We start from the raw sequence: 24589 nt of genomic DNA on the forward strand, positions 1-24589 counted from the left end.
AAGTACACATTTATAAAATTTTCAGGGTTCATGTCCATCATGAATAAAACCATTAAACATATTAAAATAAGGAAACAGTAGCAGAATGATTCTAAGAAAGAAGGGGTGTGAGGATATGAGAATAGGTGAAATTATCAATAAGTAGCATTAAATCTCTTAGTGCAAGCGAATTCTTTCACAGTTTTAATTTCACCCTGAAATAAGTCATTGCTGGTAGTGTCAGAGGGTGACACTTTCCACCAGCTTCTGCTAAGGCCACTTGAAGAATCAAATTGAAACAAGGAGAGGCAGCCACTTAATAGACCTCTGTTCTAACTGATTTTCCATCCCACAGTCCCACTGCTTCTCCATTGGTTAGAAACTGTGCAACAAGTTATTTAAATTAAAAAAGTGAAAGCTGCATTTGCCTTCCCTGGCTGCCTCTGCTGTGTGTATCTGGATGGAGGCGGGTGTTTTGGAAAGATCTGTCATGAAATTGAACTCATGTTGCTTATGTTTATGTGAGTTTGGAAAAAAGCATCGGGCCTACTGTCTGTGTAATTGGTACTTCAGTAAAGCATTGTAAAGCTGATTCTAGGAGCTGTGCGCCATTCATAACAGGATGCTTATTCTAAAGGAAGAGCCCTTGGCAAAAATTGTTACATTAGTGAGACTCAAACATCTCCGAGTAGCAATGCTGTAACTGAGAAAGTGAGAAATTACCACATGATAGAGAAGTGTGAGAGACCATGGGGAGGGTGACTATAGTAGAGGGAAAGATCATGGGGAGGGCAAAGTAATGTTGTTTAGAACTTAATCATGATATATGCGAAGTGATGGATTGTGAACATTTCAAGACATAACATGGATGGTGGGGTCCCGCAGAGACTGAAGAACAGAGGGATCTTTGTGTACGGTTACAAAGATCTCTAAAGATGGCAGTGCCAGGTAGGTAAGGTGTTGAAGAGACAGTTCCATTTGTTTGCAAGAGCATAAAGAGTAATAGCAGTAAGATAATGTTGCAGTTTTATAAAACATTGGCTAGTGACAGCTGGAATACCCCATGACATTTGATCATTACACTATAGGTAGTACTGAACGTGTACAAAGGAGATTCACCAGGATGCTGACTAGCTGGAACATTTCATTTATGAGGAGAGACTGGAAACATTAGACTTGTTTTTCTTGGAGCAGAGGAGCTGAGGGTGTATCTAATTGAGCTATACAAAACTATGAAGAGCACCGATAGGATAGATGGCAAGAAACTTCTCCCTATATCAAACGTGTCTGAAATCTAACAAGATAGTTTTGAGCAAAGAGGTGATAGTTCAGAGGGAATCTGAGGATTTTTTTCCTTTCATTGTGGTTAGAATTTGGAATACATTGCCTGAGAGTTTGGTGGAGCCAGACAGTCTCACAATATTTAAGTGGTTTATAGATAAGCCTTTGAAATGCCAAGACACTGAAGGGTTCCTCTTCGCACCTTTGGTGCATTGGGCAACATTTGCCCTTTCTTTAGCACTTGTCTGTGTTTAATGAGGTCGAGTTGCTAGCTTGACGCTCAACCCGGCATGGATGGAAGACGTGCAAGGAGCCAGCGGGATTTGAACCCTGGACCACTTGTCTCAAAGTCTGGTGTGGATGCCACTACGCCACTGGCTGGCAAATGACATTGAAGGCTACAGGACAAATACTGGAAAATATGGTGTGTATGGATGGACACTTGATACTGGGCACCAGTTTTTATGCTTTTCTCTCTATAACCCCAGTTCTATGAGTTTACTCTATGATCGAGAAGTTAAGATATAATGGGGTAGGTGAGAGATGACAGGAGAGATGAGGAGTATGTAATTCCGGGAGAGGATGATAAAGTGTTATTTGCCGATGAACGTGAAACATCATGGGGTGGGCAAATGGCAGTCACATTGTCATAGTCCGGTCCATGAAGTCTGCATTCCGGTTCACAATCTGATCCATTGACCCTTGCTCCAGGTTTTCCTGTCTACCCTCTTTCTGTTCCTGTTGAGCACTAATTGAGGCAGCTGATTCTCGTTGGGGCTGGCTGCATAAATACCTCCAGAGACCAGGGCATGGCGGCTGGATTGTTCTTGTTCTTGTATCTCTTCCCCTGCCTTCTGTTTCCTCGCCTGAAGCCCTGCCTTGTCTTGCCGGTAACTCTCGCCTTGCTTCGCCTGTAGTCTTGTCTTGGAGCCACCCTGTACCTAGCTCCCTTCCTGTCCCTTGCCTCCGCCAGGTAAGTCAGGCTGTCTTGCCGTTACCCTGCAGTTGGTTCTGTCCCATCCTGTCCCTTGTCTCCGTCGGGTAAGCCAGGCTGTCTTGCTGTTACCTATGGTTGGTTCTGTCCCTTCCTGTCCCTTGTCTCTGTTGGGTAAGCCTGGCCGTCTTGCCGTTACCTACGGTTGGTTCTGTCCTTTCCTTTCCCTTGCCTCCATCGGGTGGAGATCTGCGCCCTGCCCAGGAGTACCACGCCCTGCCCAGGAGTGCCGCGCCCTGCCCAGGAGGAGCTTCAAGACCCCAAGCCTCGAGCCTCGCCCCCAAGCCAAACTTCAAGACCCCAAGCCTCAAGTCTTTGGTCTCCAGCCTTGCCTCAAGTCTCTGGTCTCCAGCCTCGCCTCAAGTCTCTGGTCTCCAGCCTGGCCTCAAGTCTGAAGACTCTAGCCTCGTCCTGCCTGCCAGTCAAGTCACGTCCTTGCGTAGTTCTGAGGTCCGAGCCGGAGGCAAGACCCAGGTTCTGGGTCCTTGTCCTGTCTCTGGCTTGGAGTCCAAGCCTGGGCTCCTAGCTCTCTTGTCTCGTCTTTTTCCGGGTTCCCGGTTTTCGTGTCCATGTCCTAGCCCTCACCCTGTATCCTAGTCCTGTCCCTAGTACTTCAGTGTCTGTGTCTTGCACTTGGGTCCGTTCCCAGCCACGTCCTTATGACACACATGGCAGGTAAGATAAGAAACGGAATGTACTACTACTTGCTGTATGTCAAGTTAACCGATAGAATATGTCATAGAACATGGGCTGGAATTCTTACTCTGTATGCTGGTTACTGTTGCACACCATAAACTGGCACTGCAAACTCCTTACCTGGAGGCAGCGCATATAGTTCTGGAACACAGTTCAATTCCGAACTATGTTTTATTTTGCACTTAGAAATTGAATGAATGCTACATAGCTTCCATAATAATCTTGTTTTCTGCACACAGATTTAAACAAAGATTTTCTTTATGGGTGCCCAGGGTGATTGGTAAAGATCCTGAAGTACAGGGTTGGCAAATGTAGCATTGAGGATGCGAGATCGCTATGCAATAGTGAGGTAGGAATTCACCAGTTAATATGAGCTTAAAGCCTTGTTTGTAACATGGGGAATGAATGATTGCTGTGTAACCAAAGAGTCATAGATTATTTTTTTTTATTGCAGAGTGAGAAAATGTTCTCTGCAACAGGGTAAGAGATTGCTGTATGTCAGAGAACTTAAGATTGTTGCACATCACAGCAATGAGGTTGCTGCATATTGGAGATTAAGTGATCACTGAATCACTGACAATGTGAGTGATCAATCTGTACTGGACAGATTGAGAGAATGCTGTGTATTTGAGAGAGAAAAAAGCATCAGAATATATATTGGACAGATCACTATATTAGACAGAATGATAGATCACACTATATATCTGGGAGATTGTTGCACATACTATATTGCTGTACATTCAAAAGACTGAAAGATTGCTGTCATCGAAGAGTAGCCTTTACATAAACATTGGCGAAATTACTGTATGACATTACAGGGGATTACTGCATGCGGGAGAGCATGCTTTAGATTATATCAATATGGGAGTTCCTCAGAAAAGTTTTCTCAGCTGAGCTTTTTTCATTGGTTGCATCCATAACCTTACCTCCGTGATAAGGCCAGAAACAGGGCTGCTTGCTGACGATTCTAGTGTTTACTCCCATGCATAGCTCTTCTCATAATGAAGCAGACCGTGACAAACTGCAGCGTGACTGGGACATCATCCAAGCTTTGTTTAAGAAGTAGTAAGCAATATTTATGTCATAAATGTGCTGGGAGCTGTTTATTTTCAGCAAAAGAAAAAAAAAACCCAAGCAGCTACTTTGGTCTTCAGTGGTACTTCCTCCACCTCAAGTACCCAGTGCTGCTAATTTGTCAAGTTGACTTGGATTCCAAATGGTGTGTGATGCTGGATCAAAATCTTGTAATCCTCCATCTAACACCGTATTGGGAGTGCTTTCACCACATTGACTGCAATGGGTCAAGAAGATGGCTCATTATTTCCTTTGTGAGACAACCTGTCAAAGGCAGCCAGGTGTCATGGCAACTTTAACCACATCACAAACATTAGAGAAATATTAAAACCACATTAGCATAAAAAACTATGTCCCACATGGCTTTCCAAGAAAACGTTATCCCATATACCCACTGCCTTAATAGTGATAGAGGTCCTCTTGTCCTTACCTACAATGCCATCAGCCTCTGCATTCAACACATTATTCTCCACAACTTCTTCCATATTCGAAGTGATCCTACTACTAAACATATCTTTAACTCCACCCCTCCCTCAGGGATTGCTCTCTCTGCGATTCCCTTGTCTATTCGTCCCTCCCTACTAATTTCCCTCACAGCACTTACCCGTTCGAGTAGTCTAAGTTCTCCACCTGCCCATAGCTCTCATCCCTCATCTCCATTCAGGGTCCAGGCAGTCCTTCCGGCTGAGGCAATACTTATCTGCGAATCTGCTGGGGTCATCTGTTGTGTCAGGTGCTCCTGATGCAGCCTCCTCTACATTGGTGAGACCCATTGTAAATTGGTGGACAGCTTCATCGAGCACCGCCTCTCCATATACCACAAGTGGGATTTCCCGGTGGCCTAACATTTTAAATCTCATTCCCATTTTTGTTCTGACATGTCAGCCCATGGCCTTCTCTTGTGCCAAGATGATACCGCCCTCAGGATGGAGGAGAAACAACTTCTATTCCATGTGGATAGCCTCCAACTTGATGGCATGAATATCCACCGAGTCTTCCTCTATTCCCCACTGTGACCTTTCACCTCTTTTCACCTGCTATTACTTCCCATGGGTGTCCTCCTCTTTCCTTTTCTCTTATGACTCACTCTTTTCTTCTACAGGTTCCTCCTTCTCCAGCCCTTGACCTTTCCCTCCCACCTGGCTTCACCTATCACCTTCCAGCTGGCCTCCTTCCTTCCCCCATCTTACATTCTGTTATCTTCCCCCTTCCTTTCCAGTCCTGAAGAGGGGTCTCAACCCAAAACATCGACTACCTATTCATTTTCACAAATGTTGCCTGACTTGTTGAGTTCCTCAAGCATTTTGTGTGTGTTCCAAACGTTATAAAATGAATCCTGAACTAGGAAAGAGAAGATAAGAGTAGTGATTCATAGCTAGTCCATTTTTTGATTCTTTTGCACCTTGGTATGGTCCCTGAGGAGGGAATTGGAGTAAAGACCTCATGAGATATGGAAAGAATTTGGAATGAAAGCAGATATGAAGAGCTCAGCCAGTCAAGCAACATGTGTGGAAGGAGAAAATAGTCAGTGGTTAACTCTGCTACCAATAGTGGCTGAAAACGAAGGCATCAAACAGACCAGAGTCAGAGCAAAGTGTTGTTTGAGAGAAGATGAGGAGATATATGAGATTTTAAAAATAAATGGGCACAACCTTGAGGGTCAGTATTTGAAATCACTCAAGGTAATTGAAGACAGGAGAATGGTGATCAGATGATAGAGCAAATGAAAAAGTATTGGTTGAAGTGATTTGGTCACATTGGGGAATGTATAGAAGGTAGGGAATAGCACATCTATAGAGCACTGAACATCTAGGATGACCAAATGTGCATGTAGGTCACAGTGGGAGAATGACAGAGTTACCATAGGGTGATATTAAATAAATAGTCATAATAATTCAGGAGATACAGAATTTAAATCTCATATAAAAGCCACGACGAGAAACAAGATTGGTAGAGAGTTAGAGTGCCTTGAAACTATTACCACTCACTGTCTCCCAACTCCATCCTTTCATCATCCCGTTTCTCACCTGGTTCACTTATTGCCTGCCAATCCTTGCCTCAGCCTTCTCTCCTCCTTATAGTGGTTATCGTCTGGTTATACTGGGTTTCGCCCCTCTATGTTCCTATTGCTGATGCAGTCTCATTGTGAAATGTTGACTGTCCCTCTTTCTTCATAGCTGCTGAATAGTCCACTAGGTTCCTCTAGGACTTTGCTTTTTGCACCTTGAGATGGTCCCTGGGGAGGATATTAGATCGTTTTGCATGAAAAGAAAATCACGAAGCTGAGAATGATGCTTTAAATGATACATTAAATTGGCTGAAGGTGGATTTTTTTAGATCTCAATTTTAAATAAGTAGCTTGACACAATGGAGTAGTATTGGGCTCTTGATTCTGGTGATGGTAGATTTTTAATAAAGCGTATGGAAGAATATGTAACATAAAGATAACACTCCGTTTTGGAACTACAATATATCATAGGCCTTTGTATATTTGGGGAGAATTATATATCATTGAACTTGCTGTATGCCAATGCAGCATATTCTGTATGAAATATATATTTAACATAATCTGGTATATACCTTATTTAGATTGCAATATATTGTATGTCAAAGAGCATGCTTTTTCTCACATATCACAAAAGACTGCTATGTATTGGAAAGATTACTTCATAGGAAACAGAGTGCTATAGATCAAGAGTTTTCTGTGTATTAAAGAGAATATTATGTGCGGAGAAACTCTTTGATATCAGAGGAATGTTAAATATTATAAACAATTAGTACATTTTAGGAAATGTTTTATAACAGAATGATAATGTATGCACTGTATATCACAAATTATACTATGTGTTCAAGGAAGTGGTGCAATTTAGAGAATGCTGTACATATAAAAATGTTCTTTATTGAAGAAACTTTGTCTAACCCTTAGAGTTTGCATGCTGTAAAATTAAATAAGGTGTTCTGTTTCACTGAATCACTGATTATGTGATTCTGCAAATTTTCACTGTACTCCATCTACTTTCTTGTATATTACAAATATCAATGCATTATGCAGCGACCAATATACCAGAAAGAAAGAATATATTACATCAGATTGATTGTTAAATATTAGTAGAAGTTCTATATTCCTATTGCTGATGCTATTGCTATTGCTAATAGAGAAGGCTATTGGGGTCTCCCTACCTTCTGTCCAAGACCTCTTTCAGAGCCAATGCCTCCAGAAGACACGGTACATCATTAAAGACCCCTCATACCCTCTCCATGAACTGGTTGTTCTTCTGCCATCAGACAAACGTTACAGGAGCATCAAAACTAAAACCACAAGGCTACTAAACAGCTTCCTCCCACAGGCAGTCAGACTGCTAAATAGCTGCTCTACCTGACTCTGCTTTGGACACTTTTAACTTGCGCTGGACACTTATAACTGATTTTAACTGACATGTGGCTGTTGTGTTTTACTATTTATTGTTATGTTTATTATTTAGTGTTGCGTTTGTTATGTTATGATTGCACTGCCCCTGAGAAACGCTGTCTCATTCTGCCCCGCAGAGCTGATGTATGGTTAGAATGACAATAAAGTTTTTTGAATCTTGAATCTTGAGTATTGAAGGGGTAATGGTATTTCACAGGGAGCACTCAAGGGAAACAACATACACCTGAGAGAATGCGATGTGTCAGAGAGGTTGTATGAAAGAGCAACTATTCCATCTAAGACCATATACTAGAGAGAGAGATTTCAATGACGGGAGGAACAGCCATATATCTCTGGGATTTCAGTACATTAAAGAAACTATTTTACTCCTGCAGAAAAGTTTAACTTTTTAGAAGGCAATATCATTAGATCTGGGAAGTTTCTACCAGAAACAAAGTGGAAATGTTTGAAGATACCTGTTGTCGGAATAATGGAGTGGGGTTCTCGATGTTGCAATTGCAGAGGTTTGAGGCAGACCCCACTATTAATCCTGGCGGTCTAGTGAGAGAATAGAGATCCATTCACAGCGTGACATTGTGCTGCATGTGGTGGCGATGCACCACAGCAAATTCCTAATGCATGTAAATGTATAATTTAAAAAAAGTTGATCATTGATCCTTTTATATCTCGGGAAAGTCCTGAGGTTTTTCCACAACAATGTATAACTTGATGCATTTCTGCAACCATTTTCAATCACTTTCTCAGGTGGTAAATATGCTTGTACACAGAGCTCAGTGCTATAATTGTTTTATCAATTTATTTTGAATAATCTGTACCATGTAAATTTTAAATACAGCTTTGATTTCATCAGTTCTTCTGCTGACAATATTGGTTACTATTGGGAACAGTCTTTAGAGATATAACTCTTTGATGGATGAATTACAGTTGAATCAAATCTGTATCAAAGGTAGCTCCTCTAAACTCTTATTTCCCAGCTGAGTTAAATTGAAGCTTTGTTCTCATGTGTATTTCAGTGCTGTGAGTGGTTGAAGGGTGCCGGATTTTCACAGGCTGGAGTTGCTATTGGATCAATTCCCTCCTGCTGTCGGCTGAAAGTCAGGTGGTGGCATGTTAAGAAGTGTTTGTGGTTAACATTACCATGAGCTTATTATGTCAAGGGCAAGAAAGAATCCAAACGAAACCAACAGGTTCTTACCAGAAGCCTGTTGCCCATTAAGAATGCCTGTTCTACTTTGTGGATGTGGCCTAAGGCAAAAACAAGTACAAATCACTAACACAATTTAAGGTACTCAGATAAGGTTTTGTTCATTCTTGTCCATCAAATAATGCTTCTACATGTGATAGTACATGTGATGTGATACATGTGATAGTACAGCCATATGTATTGTTTTCTCAATATTTGTGTTGTACTCTTTCCCCTCTCCCATCTTCCTCTTCTGGCTTCTTCTCCCTTCCCTTCCAGTCCTAATGAAGGGCCTTGGCCCAAAACATCAACTTTTCATTCATCTCTATAGATGACCTGCTGAGTCTCTGCAACGTTTTGTGTTTCTGGAACTCCAGCATCTGCAGAATCTCTTCTGTTTATGTTTACAATGTACTTCTTGGCAGTTTTGAGAACTTTATGTATAAAACCAAGTACAGTGAACATGAGCTTCTGGAGGGAACTGGGCCAGTAGAGGGAGTTGAGGGCTGTCCCTCATTCTTGGAGGTTCAAGTAATATTTATGAGCCACTCTTGTTAATGCTGTTTTGCCTTAAGGCAACATCTGAACTCAATTGTATTCCAGCATTTGATCTCTCCTAGGTGTTTATAGACAATAAATACTGATAGCATTAGTTGCTAGAAACCGGCTCTTAGTTGATGGGTAATACATTTCCATGTTTTTGTCTCACATGCTGCAGTCCCAGAATGTGAAGATTACCGTGTTATAATAACATGCCTTTTTCTCCTCAGTGTACATGGCATGATCTGTTGAACATGAACATCTGTTGAAAATCACCTGATCAATTATCTGCCATGATGTCTGCCAGTAGAATATGGTAAAACATATCTGGTGAATAAATACGGCTTCATGGTTTTCATCTAATATTGAACAGATGCTGAAAACCTAGAACAACACACACAAAATGCTGGAGGAACTCAGCAGGTCAGGCAGCATCTATGGAGAGGAATAAACAGAAAATGTAGCATCTATGGAGAGGAATAAACAGAAAATGTTTTGGGCCAACATCCTTCATTAGGGACTCGGCATGACTGTCAACAGTTCATTCCTCTCCCTAGATGCTGCCTCACCTGCTGAGTTCATCGAACAAGTGATGAACAATAAATGAGCAAATTGATAAACAAATGGTAATTCTTGTCATTTTGAAGCTTTGTACTGATGTTTCCATCCATTGATTTCTTTAGTTATCTATAGCTCATCTTTCCTTTTACAGCTTGACGTACAGTGTTTACTGATTTTTAGATTATCCCAAAGCAATATGTTGGGGAGACAAAATCCTGATGTCCAATCAGAAAGAGATCTTTCCCAAACACAACTCCAGATTTAACACTGAAACCAGGCCCAGCTCTGTGTCTAATCCTTATTCTACCCTTGACTTCCACACAACACCCAACTCGGTGTATTTAGTAAGTCTGAGCACAAACATAATTCCCATCCAATATCTTCCATCCTAGTCTAGGAAGATTTCATTTTGGGACAGTATACAAAACTCTCAAGAGAAACTGCACAACTAGGAGGCAATAGAATGTTTTAAAATGTTCAAACAATTAATTTAGAAGGAATTAGATATGATAGTAGAGGCTTACTAGGATTAATTAATTAATGGCTTCATCTGTCTAAGTAGACAATAGATGCGCCTGTTTGGGGCGCAGACCTGGGCGATGAATATGGAGATCCTGGGCTGCCCAGACATCAAGATCTCCCTCTCGGCCTCAAGGATGTGGTCCAAAGGAATGCGAAGCAGTACATTTGGTATCAGCTTGGCTGCAGGAGCTGCTGGGAGGTGACGTGATACATCATCCAACCGCCTTAGGGGCTCCACTCCGGATTTGTGTAGGGTTTACTCCTTAGCCTTCTCTTCTCCCGAAGATACCCACAAGGCAGTGGGATCTGTAACCCTGGATAGAGGCCCATACTGGACACTGTCAGCCAGAGCCAGCTGAGTCCGGGACTTGTGTAAGGCTGGGTCGTCACGCCCTGTAGTAGTGACATATGGAGCCACTACCTACTACCCAAGATTATGCACCAGGAAACCTCTAGAGGGTGGTGCCATGGTTTCTTCATTTTGTAGCATCCAGTTGTCCATTCCAGGGCAGCATTTGGACATTCATGAGTGAGCAAAGCATTAGGCAGATCAGCCTCGGGAAGTCAACAAGAGTTATATGAATTTCTGGAGATTAAATTACATGATTTTCTACCCTCATCCTCCTGGCCCATCAACCATCCTTTTATTTCCTTATCTTGTAGCTAAGCCATCAAGAAAAAGATATATATGTATATATTTTAAACGTTTCTATAAATTTACTTCTTGATTTTGTGATTTTGCCCTGGTGTTTTTAGAAACACCAGGGCAACTTCAGAAAGCCTAAACACCACTTTCAATTCCCTAGATTAAGACCAAACATAGAATGTCTAGAATCTGCTTGGCTGAGATCAGGTAGGTCAACATAGAGCAGAAACATTTGAACTTGATAGAATACATCATTCAAATCCATGTTATATTTGTGACCTGGCCTTTCTGAGCTGGCTGCTTACCAAATGATGTGATGTAGTAAGGATTCTGGAGCAAATCTATTCAGAATGGATATGCCAATACATTTTAAGAAGAATAGACTGTAATTGAACGCTGTTATTAAACAACACTGCAATGCTGAGTAGTCCCTGACTGGAACTAGTCAGCAAAATAAAAGATCTCTTGAGTATTAAGGGTAAAACTGCCTTCGCACCCAGCAGGAGGGCTACATTAAATTAGTACATATTGTATAGTTGCCTCCCTCTCAATTAACACAATCAGTATTATTTAATTTGGCATTCTTTCTATCTTTAAATGTATGTAATTGATTTTGATTTTTCTTGAAAGCAGTAGAGTAATTTGCTTCTGTACGTGCTTTATTTCTTGCTTTTTTGTGGTTGATTTGTTTCTAAAAGGGGTCACTGCTACACTCATTCAGAGAGGAACTTTGTGTCTGCCTAGGGTTTTGCCTACCCTGACACTTGTCCAAGATGAGCAAAATGCTGGACTTTGATATAAATGCTAATGGCTTCATAAGGTTGGGTCAGAGTTCACTTTGAAGTGGAATCCTTTTATAAAGAATGACTATGGCATCCTTTGTCATGAATTCCTAAGACGTTTATTGCCTATATTAGAAAATGATTTTAAAGTAAAATTCAAATGAAATACCCCAATTTCTAAAGGCTTAAAATATTTCATACAAAATAATACTGTAGCCTTTTCAGAGAGGAAAGGGAAGTCACTGCAATTAATTAACTTATTACATTTAAAAATATATAATGAATTAGTATCAGAGTCATGTTTAATATCACTGGCATATGTCATGAAATTTGTTGTTTTGTGGCAGCAGTACATTGCAATACATAACAATTAAAAAAGCTGAATTACAATAAGAAGTATATATATATATATATATATATATATATTAAAAGGTTAAATTAAATAGTTCAAAAAATGTAGTGGAGTGAGGTAGTGTTCATGGGTTCAATATCCATTCAGTAATCTAATGACAGAGGAGAAGAATCTGTTCCTGAATCATTGAATGTGTGTCTCAGGCTCCTGTACCTCCTCCCTGATGGCAGCAATGAGAAGAGGGTATGTCTTGGATGCTGGGGAGACTAGTGCCCATGACAGTGTTCATGGTATCAACATGAAATAACCTGTTGGATGTTATGGACCAGTTTTAGCCCAGATAGACACTGACTCAAATTGATTGGTAACATTCAGTTGGTAACTGTCAATTGGTACTACCTCACTCTACTCTCCCCCATTCTTTCCAATGCATATCTCCTCCCATAGCACCCTCCTCTCACTCTGCAGATTACACTTTATTTAGTATCATTCTCCCAATAGCATGATTGAGTTTGCAAGCATTAGTAATCCTGGCTGCAAACCAATTTCTGTCGCTCCTTGGCACAATGCACTGGAACGTCAATGTATTTCCTGATTTAAAAAATAACTACAGCTGCATGGACCTGCCCCTTATTGATTTAACAGGAGGTGAAATGTATGTATACAGTTTTACAGAGTGCAGATTTTGTCTTCCAAAATCTGTTCTTTAAAGATATGGCTGCTCTGCTACCATGATACCTCCTCCATTTGAAGTCAGTGATGCTGCTGACAGTACTATCTGGATGGGTAAGTGTATATGGCTCTTAAAAAGGAAATGTATGATTTGAGATTAGGATAAAGCTTGTTCGGGCTCTTTTTGTCATTTCTGATACCAGCAATACTGAGCTGTTTCTGTAAATAGCAAAAGTGAGCTTTTCACCAACACCAAAGGAAGCATAAGGAAGTTGCTCCATTGTGAGGCATGTAGCTGCCCAGCACCAATATTTAAACAGCATTGCAGCACATACTTTGTATTGTTATAAAATATGCTGAAAGCTGGGTACTGTCACTAAATGACCTGACCTTTTGATCTGTGAAATACTTACCATATGTAGAAATGAATGCTAAATACCATTAGGCAATTCTTTTTTCTCTTTTAGAAATGAAAGTCTGTTTCTTTATCTGGGTTAAAGGACCTTATTTTGGCATGTTAAACCTGTCCACCAATGCTTACTCATCCTAATTAATTACTGCTTTTTGTCAATGTTATGGATATAGTTTACTCCGGATATCGTTAAACTGTCCTCCATATAAGTGGAGCCTAATAAGAATGTAATTCTCATTTGAAGACAAAATTGGTGAGAAATCTTCTGAAAGAGGATACAGGAGAAAGCAACAATATACACCAGCACCTTGGGAATAAGCTCCAAAAGGCAAGGCATGGCATACTCTGAGTGTGTTGTAACAACTAACACAACTAGTTGGTGCAGTCTCCCATTATCTTGATCATTTCAAACTTTTTAATCACTGAGTTCACTCTTGAAGCCCAAGTGACCATTTTATGGAGCCAAACCTAAATACATCAAATTTGCAGGCTGTTCCTGGGTAATGAAATGCATTCCATTTCAAATGATGTCTATGTCAATTTTGTCCATGTGTCAGAAAGTACAGAAAAATCACTCGATAGGATAACTATACCTCCACAGTATTGGATTGAGTAGCGTCAAAAGCACATAGATAAGAAAGGAATTATGGATGGAGGAATCCAGTTCTGCCATTCACAGGATCGAACATATATGTATGTAGATCAAATTATTGAATTTAATAATTTTATGGGTGCTTGACAGTATGTAGATTGGGGGTTCTGTATTAATTTTTTTTCTGGATCGGGAAAAAAGTAGCATGACAGACTTTTAACACTATAAATCTACAAGTTGTTTTGTATGCCTCCCCTCTCACTGTGGAAGGAGTCACCTCTCTTTCCCTTTATTACAGAGAGAGAGAGAGAGCGCCTGTGGCATGTCGAATTGTTGGGTGAATGATTAGTTTTTGTTGTGCTGCAGATCGTGGTCTTTATCGAAGGCCTTGCTCGGTGGGTGGAGAATGCTGATGCTTTATTGCGGAAGTGGGTGGGGTGGCGGATGGTCATTGCTGCTTGTGTGTAGGGGGAGTAGGGGGGCTTTGGGGTTCTAACGATTTAATTGTCACTCATTCTTTGGGGCACTCTTCTGTTTTTGTGGATGTCTGTGAAGAAAATGAATTTCAGGATGCATATTGTATATATTTCTCAATGTTAAGTGAACTGTTGAACTATTGAACTATTGAACATCATCGGCAAGGACTACATTTATTATCTACCTGTAACATGCCCTAAAGAAAGCAGTTATGTGCAGCTGTGTTGAATCGCAGAATGTCATCTGGATAGGAGCTCCAGGATTTAGATCTAGTAATAATGAAAGACTAATAACATCTTCCCGAATCAGAATGGTGTGGTTACAAATGAAAATTTGCAACATAAAGTTGCTGGAATATAATTATGTAGTGGACTCTGCTCATAGTTCTGAATATTGACCACATAAGGGATACAAATAATAATTTGTGATTACTTAACTTTGAATAAAATTTCAAATGAATGCCCACTTTCCTAATTCTGATTCAGAACTGGAAATTATTTTGAACCCATTTTTTGCTGAGGTACACAATGAAAACATCACAGTTTGAAAAATCCACATAAACTGTTCTGAGTCATTGGTTTAAGTGAGTTTGAACCCTTCAGTCAAACTCAAACAGAAAGATCCAGAGAGCTGCTGAGGTTCAGTTCCTTTTTTTTCCCCTTTTAAGTTTTGTTTCTGTTTTGTTCCTTTCAAACCACCTGCAGTGTGTCCTGCTGCATGGTGTCTGAACGAAGGTGTTATCTATATGACAGCAAGACAGAATTTGTTCGGTCATCCAGCTTCAGTGAGTGTGGTTTTCTCTGTTTGTCTTCCTGCTTGTTTTGTCGCATCTAGGCATCAGGGTCACTGTAGTGCATTTTCTCTGCCCAGCTCCCATTCCACTGCCCTGTACTATCCCTTGGAGTTATATCTTGATAGCTTTTAGTTTTTTCCCTCAGAAATTTAAACTCAGCTTTTTTTAACAGCTGTTTATAATATGTCTGTCTGTAGTTGTTTGGTCAACTTTAATAGGGATGGTTTGCTACCAACAAGTAAGCTGCCTCCTATTCTATGTACGAAGCAGCATACTTAATGATTCAAATCAATTTGCCGTGACCTTAAGAGCCATGGCCTTTGTTTGTGACACAGAAACAGGTTAATGAGACAGTTAATGAGATTCAAACACATTGTAGAAATGTACAATGATTGTCATGTTAATATTGAAAAGAATCACTGATATGTGTTGTGATCATATTCCTGCACATGTGCAGCAGAGGATGATTTTGAAAACAAGGCTTGACGTTCCCAGTTTGTTCTAGCTTTTGCCAGTAAATAATTACAAGATAATAGCACCCCTTTAAGCTTTTCTGTGGACCACATATCAAAACATTGAACTCAAAAAGTCTTGTTTACAAAGCAGTGATGGAATTCCAGTCATCCAATTCACTGGCTTCCAATATATACGACTAATCTTTTACACACTCAGCTGCTGCTTGGTTGGATAGAGGTGTGTTAGATTTGAGAACTGACGATCCACAGGAAAGAGGGCACTGATGCTCCTGTTTCTTTCTTGCACCAGAAGTATTAATCATGCCCCTTTTGTGTCTTTAGTGTCTTTTGTGTGCACACAAAGTGAACAAAACTTTGCAATAAAACATGCGCCAACTTGCAGACCATCTGTATCAATCAATTCAATTGCAGAATCTTTTGGTGTTCCTGCGACGGAATCTTCATGATACCCAAGAAACAGAAATGAATAAATGAGAAAATCAGCAGATGCTGGAAATCCCAGCAACACGGAAAATGCTGGAGGAACTCAGCAGGCCAGGCAGCATCTATAGAAAAGAGTGAACAGTCGACATTTTGGGCCGAGACTCTTCATCAGAACTTGAAATGAATGCTTGTTCAGTAGTTTGTAGTGGTATCTCTTTGCTTTGTAACATTGAAGAATACCTATATGAGATTGCCAGAGAGCACCTGATGGGAGCATTCCCCTGCTAAAATCCATAGTTGTTGCAGATTTTTTACAGAAAAAGGAACAGAGCCATCAGAAGGCATTAGAAAGAGAGGGAGATTTGGGGATTCATTTTATGTTATGAATCATTCAACTTAACTTGAAAAGAAATGGTTTCAACACTGACCTCTACAGAACACCACTAGTCACTGGCATCCAACCTTAATAGGCCCCCTTTATCCCCACTCTTTGCCTTCTACCAGTCAGCCAATCTTCTATCCATGCTAGTATCTTTCCAGTAGTACCATGGGCTTGTGTTAAGTAGTCTCATGTGCAGCACCTTGTCCAACATCCACTGACTCTCCTTTGTCTATCCTGCCTATTATTTTCTCAAAGAATTCCAACAGGTTTGTCAGGCAAGATTTCCCCTTAAGGAAACCATGCTGACTTTGGCCTACTTTATCATGCGCCTCCAAGTACTCCAAAACCTCATCCTTAATAATGAACTCCAACTTCTTCCCAACCATTGAATTCAGGCTAACTGACCTATAACTTCCTTTCTTCTACCTCTTTCCCTTCTTAAAGAGTAGATTGACATTGGGAATTTCCCAGTCCTTTGGAAACCATTCCAGGATATAGTGTTTCTTGAAAGATCATGACTAATGCCTCCACAATCTCTTCAGCCTCTTTTAGAACCCCGGGGTGTAGTCGATCTAGTGTAGGTGACTTATCTACTTTCAGACCTTTCAGGTTCACAAGCACATTCTCCTTAGTAATAGCAACGACACTCACTTCTGCTCATTGACACTCTTGAATTTCTGGCATACTGCTAGTGTCTTCCTCAGTGAAGACTGGCAGAAAATACCTATTAAGTTCATCCACCATTTCTTTGCCCCCATTACTAACTCTCCAGCATCATTTTCCAGTGGTGTAACATCTACTCTCGCTACCCTTTGATTCTTTATATATCTGAAAAAACTTCTGGTATCCTCCTTGATATTATTGGCTAGCTTACCTTTATACTTAATCTTTTCTCTCCTTATGCCTTTTTAAGTTGCCTTCTGTTGTTTTTTAAAAGCTTTTCAATCCTCCAACTTCCACTTTTTTTGTATTATTTGCCCCCTCTTTTGCTTTAATCCTTCCCTTCTCAACCACAGTTGTCCTGTTCTTCCTTTAGCTACTCATTCATCTGTACCATCAACCTATTCCTGTCCTCAGCAGCATGTGGTACCGGGAGTAATCCAGAGATTACTATCATGGAGGTCCTGCTCTTCAGCCTCTTTCTGTACTCCCTATACTCCTCCCCCTTTCTACCTACTGTAGGTCATTGGTGCCAATGTGAACCATGACATCTGGCTGCTCACTCTCCCTCTTGAGGATCTTCTGCAGCCACTCTGAGACATCCTGGACCCTAGCACCTGGGAGGCAGCACACTATCCTGGATATGCACAAGAAAGTTTTATCTAGACTGGTTCACCTCACACTACCAACTTAACTGTCTATAAAATTCTTTAAATATAACTACTTATTGATCAAGACTTTAACGCACAGTCTATCCCTGAATAATCAGTACTCAACTGAGGTCTTAGCTTCAGTATCCTACATCTTCATCTGATTGAATTCTGAGTCCAGCATGATTTTGAACTCTTTCCTGACATCCACTCCCCCAACCCTATATTTACTTCCATACCTTTATTGGACAGACACCCTAGCCTATTAATCTTCCCTCTTGTTTTCTGTTTTCCTGATCTATCTGGACCTCTTCCCCTGGCCTTTGACTGTCTCTGGATCTCAGCTGGAATGACAATGACAATGACAAGGAGGTGATTATTGACTACAGGAGGTCCATGAGCCAGTCCTGATTGGGGTATTGAAGGTGGAGAGTGTCAGCAACTTAAAATTCCTTGGTGCAATCATTTCAGAGGATCTGCCCTGGGTACAGTACATAAATGCCATTACAAAGAAAGCACGGCAGCAGCTCCACTCTCTTAGAATTTTATGAAGATTTGGCATGTCATCTAAAATTTTGAAAAACTTCTATAACTGTGCAGTGGAGAGTATGTTGACTGGTTGCATCATGGCCTTATATAGAAACACCAATGCCCATCCATCACAGGTAAAGCCCTCCCACCATTGTGACCATGTTTGATGTGCTAAGTGACAAATCAGTCTGGTCTGCAAGCTTCTTTGAACTCAGTCACAATGGTGCAAATAACATAATCAGTGTTGTGCGATTTGATGCAGGCCAGTTAACATAATCCTATTGTCTTATGTTGATTAAGCATGACCTAAAAGACGCGCTTACAACAAGAAACTGAATATATATTGTTTAGAAGTTTAATTTTGTCAAAAATAACTCTGATCCTTTGGAAATATCATGCTGCTGTTCTAGAAAGCTGAGGTTAGTAACAATCCACTTGAGCCCTGAGTAAATAACGTGAATATCCATCATATTGCTGCATAATTTAATCAATAATTTTGACTTGGAATATTTATAGTGCTTCTTATCTAGTAGCAAGTGGATGTGGTGATGGTCAGTGGCAGAGCTAAAGATGATGAAGGACAGTTGCGGAACAGAAAATTAGGATTGTTGCTACTGGTGCCTTATGTAGGTAAGTTTATTTTTACTGCAGCTTGAGGAAGAAGATGTCACCTTGGTTGCTTTCTGCCTTTGTCCACCTCCTCAATATCTAGCTCCAGCACAGCTGTTGGAAAAGGCTATTCCTTTACCATTGTAGGTTCATCTAGGGATGTATAGGCCTCCTTGGAGCTCGGATATCCTTTCTTCTAGGCACTGCAGGGCTCCTCCAGAGCATTAAGCATAACAGTCAAGACATATGCGGCAGCTTGGAATGCCGATAAATTAATGTGGATTGCACACAAAAGTAATGAGACAATTGCCTGTAGATTATCCTTGACACTCATTAGTCATTCTTTGGCTTACTCTAGAATAATTCTATAGGTTGCACAACGATCATTGTAAACCATATTCATCACTCCTGCTCTCAGAATTCCTGCATAATTCACTGCCTGCTCAACTTGCTGGTTCCAGCATGGGACAGATTAGGCACTTGGCACTTGCAATTGATGTGTATGTCATCAGAACCACAGAGAAAACCTGCAATCCTAGTAACTCCCTGTTTTGGCTCCTTCTGCTACTCTAAGAGCTTGTGATATACTTAAGCCCCTCCGAACAGAGAATTTATGTAATCTCCCATAAAGAACAGTGAATGTCATCTTGCTCCTTCTGAAGGCAGTCAAAGGCATAAAATGTCATTGTATGATGATTTCTATAGCCACACAGAATGTGGTCCTTGCTAGCTTGGAAATTGAGGCATGCTATGGTAAGTTCCAGTAAAAAAAATACTCAAAGTTCTCCTTCTCTCCCCCTCCCTCTTCCATCAGTCTTGTAATCTCAGTAGAAGGGAACTGCCAATAAAATGCACCTATTCTAGGAGCAGCTAGGTATGTGCACCCTCAGCATCTGCGACCACTACTTGAGAGCTATGTAACTCAAAGCAGCTTTAGAAACCAGCAGCTACTGAAACTGTGGCAATGGTCAGAAGAATACAGCCTGGAACCAACGTGGATTCAGCACTAATCCTTTAAATGAAACTCTTTCTGGGTTTCTCCTGCTGTTAAATGTAGATTCAACCATCCAAGGTTAACAGGAATGATGAGAACCAAAACATCAGCACTGTGGACAAATCTACATTAAGGATCTTGATTTCTACCTGACCCCCTTTAAGTTTACTCTCTAGAAAAATCACAATCCTGATATTAAGTTTGTAAATCTAAATGATTCAAAAATTGTGCCCTTGCTGGTGGTTTACAAATGCTCCAGAAAAGTAGCTAACAAAACTTGGTGTTACTGAATCTTGCTAGTAAGCTATGGGTTAGAAATGGAATGATCAGCTTGGAGCAAGAAAACACTTAACACTTCAGGTCAGAATTACAGGCTCCACAGAGAGGTTTGTCAAATATTCTATTGTACTGCTTGATTATCCTTAACAATCAAAAAATGCTTTATGTGAAGCCTTCTCTTGGAGAATTGCATTCATAGTGTACACTTTAGAGTAGCTTATACATGATCTATAAAGGTAGCATTGGCGATCTGTGGAACTAGTTGCTTTTCTCTCCTCATGCTTTCTTTTGTACTTGAGACATTTTTTATACCCATTGAATTCCATTACTGTACTCTGAAAGAGACACTTTGGCTGTTATGCCTTAGGAAGATGATACATGTACTGACGCAGAAGAAGCTCAGCCTTAAGTTTTAAAAAAAAACACCTCTGTTTAAGATCTGGCCTTTTGAAGAATGAAAAGTGCCTCAGTTGGCTACTGAACCATGCTCTGGAAGTTTGACTATTTCCTGGTGAAGTCCAATTTGTGAATCATTTCATCTTTCTTGAATGGGCCCTGATTATTTGGCTGTTTGCGGGCTTCTATCCTTTTCAGATTGCACAAAAAAGGAAGGCTGATAATCTGAACAGTGTTAAAAAATAACCCTTGCTGTCCATTGTACTTGCTGCTTCTCTAAGCATGCCTAATAGGTGATATGTGGATTCAGACAATGAAAATAAACAGCATTGTTAATGCTCTGAGGTTCTGCGGAGATGTAACCATGGATGTAGTGAACCAAAAAAAGTGAGTGTATTGCATTAGTCAAAATGAAAATTTATCAGACAAGCTTTATGGGTTAGAACTGTATGTCTACCACCTTTTCAAAATGCTTTTTATTTGCACAGTGGAACAGAAATATAGTTTGCTTTTACCACATATATGCATGCAGACCCTTGAATCCTCTCCACTGGGAAATAGATTTTTTTACTTACAGATCTCTCCCATCTTTTTAACCATGAGTATCTGCTGTCTGCTACTGCACATGCTTGACTCAAAACTTGTAAAGAAAATGTTTTTACCTTAATTGACTACTCTTTCCTCAGATTACACAGTTCACTGGATTTACAACCTAAATTACAACCTGTTCCATCTTGTACTATGTTCTACATGCTTGTTGAGATAAGTATCCATTAACTTTCCACCAAAAATACATCAAGTTTAAACATACGTGTTTAGTAGAACAATTTCCTCTTTTGGGCAACATAATGTTTCATATTGAAAACACTGATTGCTGTGATGTCTTAGAGCAATGTCTGGAAATGAGTTGTGAGTTTACAAGTAATAAAGTATATTTGACACTGAAATGCTTTGATAGAAGTTTTCTGTCAGCATAAATTCAAAACAATTAACATGAATTATTTGGGAATAGTGATGACTTAGACAGTAATATTTGGATAAAACTATAACTCTTATGAAATTTTTGTTACATTATGATTTCATCAGAGCTAATGTTTGCTGCTGACCATTCTTGGAAAAAGTAAATTGATGTGACCGGCTGTTACAGATCCCCACACTTAGAAGGAAAAAGTTTGCATTTATATAACAGTTTGCCACAAAATACCTCACAATAAAGAGCTGGTGAAGTACTGTCATTATTCTTATATAAATCTGCAGAATCTGTGCATATTCATTTATGGTTAATGGAAAAATAACAAAATATTGACAAATAGATTACTTCTTTGATTTAACATAATTAAACACTTTGTTAAATTCCTGCAATCATAGGCTTTTGCAAAGAAAGTAGGACAACACAGTTCACTCAACGATCATATGAGTAAGATGTAAGACTCTTGTCTGGTTGTGTAGTGTCACAACCATCAACCTTGCGTTCAGCATCAACAACATCAAGGAATTGATTGAGGACTTCAGGAAAGGAAAGTCGGGAGAAAACACACTGGTGCTCATTAAGGGGTCAGCGGTGGAAGGGGTGAGTCAAGTCAAGTCAAGTTTATTGTTGTTTCGACCATAAGCTGCTGGTACAGTACACAGTAAAAATGAAACAACGTTTCTCCAGGACCCTGGTGCTACATGAAACAACACAAAACTACACTAGATTATGTGAGACAACACAAGGCTACACTAGACTACGTAAAACAACATAAAACCTGCACTAGACTACAGACTTGCACAGGACTACATAAAGTGCACAGAACAGTGCAGGGCAGTACAATAAATAATAAACAAGACAATAGGCACAGTAGAGGACAAATTACAATCTAATAATAAATGATGTAGATGTCAGTTTAGACTCTGGGTATTAAGGAGTCTGATGGCTTAGGGGAAGAAACTGCTGCACAGTCTGGTCGTGAGAGCCCGAATGCTTCGGCACCTTTTGCCAGGTGGCAGGAGGGAGAAGAGTTTGTGTGAGGGGTGTGTGGGGTCCTTCACAATGCTGTTAGCTTTGCAGGTGCAGCGTGTGGTGTAAATGTCTGTAATGGCGGGAAAAGAGACCCCGATCTTCTCAGCTGACCTCACTATCCGCTGCAGGGTCTTGCGATCTGAGACGGTGCAATTCTCGAACCAGGCAGTGATGCAGCTGCTCAGGATGCTCTCAGTACAACCTCTGTAGAACGTGTTGAGGATGGGGTGTGGGAGATGGACTTTTCTCAGCCTTCGCAGAAACTAGAGACGCTGCTGGGCTTTCTTGGCTATGGAGCTGGTGTTGAGGGACCAGGTGAGATTCTCTGCCAGGTGAACGCCAAGAAATTTGATGCTCTTAACGATCTCAATGGAGGAGCTCCGTTCAGCATCTCTGAACATCTATCATTGATGAAATCACAATGAAAGCTCTACTTCAATAGGAGAGTTGGTATGTCACCAAAAACTCGAGCAAATATCTATAGGTGTACCATGGGAAGCATTCTGGATGGTTGCATCACTCTCTGGTATGGAGGCGCCAATGCACAGGATCATGAGAAGCTTCAGAGGGCTTCAGCATGTTCGATCACAGACACAATCCTTCCCACCAGAGAGGACATTTTCCAAGGGTGGTAACTCAAGAAGGTGGCATTCATTGTTAGGGACCCTCACCATCTCGGACATCCCCCTCATTACTACCATCAAAAGGGAGGTACAGAAGCCTGAAGACCCCCATTCAGTGTTTTAGGAACAGCTTCTCGCCTCTACCATTTGATTTCTGAATGGACCATAAACACTACCTCACTATTCCTCTTATGCACGATTGACTTATTGACTTCAAAATTTTAACTCACAGTAATTTGTTATGCCTGCAGTGCACTGCTGCCACAAAGCAGCAGATTTCATGATATACGGCAGTAATAATAAACCTAATTCTGATTCTGATTCTTGTGAGTATGACCAGTGGTCTTAACCAACAAATTACTGGAATTAATTTGCTGACCACTTCTACCCAATGTAAAATGAAAGAATCTACCTTTTTACAGTAATACTAATAATACCACTGTATGCTGCTCAAACACAAATATGCCACAAACAGTAGCAAGGGTAGGAGGTGAACTCTAACCTTCTACACCATGTGCATACATAACCTTAAGAAGATAGTGAATTGCCATATGCTCTATTGAACAGAGAAGTGTCATCCGATTAGTCATGGATGCCAATGGAGCATATTTTAGATCAGTGTGGGTGGGGAATTTTTGCTGCAGGAGTAGTAGAGTCAGGGTGTTGCTTACAATATGCTGACTGGTGGTCACTGAGTGCTGTGTGGCACTACTATGTCTCTGTAACTGTGTGTTGATCATTTAGGTTTTAATCATTTTAGTTTAGGTATTAAACTGTTATATATTACGGTTTAATTATATCCCAAAACAAGATGGTTCCAATGGAAGAGAAAATGAATATATCTCATGGGTCTCAAATTTATTCCATCAGATTCTTCCTTTGATAGGTGCATGATTCAAAGAGAATGGCAAACTGCTCTTCTGCCTCTACTTGTCCTTGTTGCTTTCCTCTGTCTCAGCATTATCTTTCATGCTCTTATCTTTTGCCGACTGCTGCAAAAACCATCATTGTTGTTTTAGGCCTGACTTCTTCAAGGTTTATTTGGCTGGCCTCCATATTGACACAACTTTTGGAATGGACAGACATAAACGAACACTCTATCACAGTTATCCTCTCTAACATTCAGTAACCCTTCTTCTGTTAAGGGGTCAACTTTAAAAATTATCATTTGTTCAGATTCCTCCTTGACTTCCTTTGCATGCTTATTGACAAGGTGTGCATTCTTCCTTCAGTTAGTCCTGACGAAGGGTCTCGGCCTGAAACGTCGACTGCACCTCTTCCTACAGATGCTGCCTGGCCTGCATCTTTGATGTGTGTTGCTTGAATTTCCAGCATCTGCAGAATTCCTGTTGTTGTGTGCATTCTTCATTCTTGATTTCCAGAATACAAGAAAAAATTGGAAACTTACAGCACATATTAATGTAGTAGATGGTATTTTCACAAGTAAACATCAAAAAAATTTTGTTCTTACCATCTATTGTACTTTGAAATGTTTATCTCACGAAATGCTAATCCTAATACTTAAACACAAGAAAGTCTGCAGATGCTGGAGAATCCAAAGCATCACATAAAATGCTG

The 24589-nt window shown here is 40.4% G+C and overlaps 1 protein-coding gene across 17 annotated transcripts in view; it reads left to right on the forward strand.

Moving 5' to 3' along the window:
* Window positions 1–24589, forward strand: part of sox6 (SRY-box transcription factor 6) — a 618625-nt gene that overhangs the window by 79701 nt on the left and 514335 nt on the right. For 6 of the 17 annotated variants that reach the window (XM_072272512.1, XM_072272521.1, XM_072272523.1 and 3 more), the window contains exon 1: window positions 3240–3299. The exons of 7 other annotated variants lie outside the window; for them this stretch is intronic. In XM_072272512.1, coding sequence (XP_072128613.1) covers window positions 3274–3299 — 26 coding nt within the window. In that variant the 5' untranslated portion in view covers window positions 3240–3273. Of the gene's footprint in view, window positions 1–3238; window positions 3300–24589 lie in introns of those variants that run through there. 4 more of the 17 variants (XR_011887772.1, XM_072272502.1, XM_072272508.1 and 1 more) reach the window with 3 other exon arrangements.

This window comes from Mobula birostris, chromosome 11 (assembly GCF_030028105.1).
Source record: "Mobula birostris isolate sMobBir1 chromosome 11, sMobBir1.hap1, whole genome shotgun sequence".
In the NCBI taxonomy this organism is placed as follows: domain Eukaryota; kingdom Metazoa; phylum Chordata; class Chondrichthyes; order Myliobatiformes; family Myliobatidae; genus Mobula; species Mobula birostris.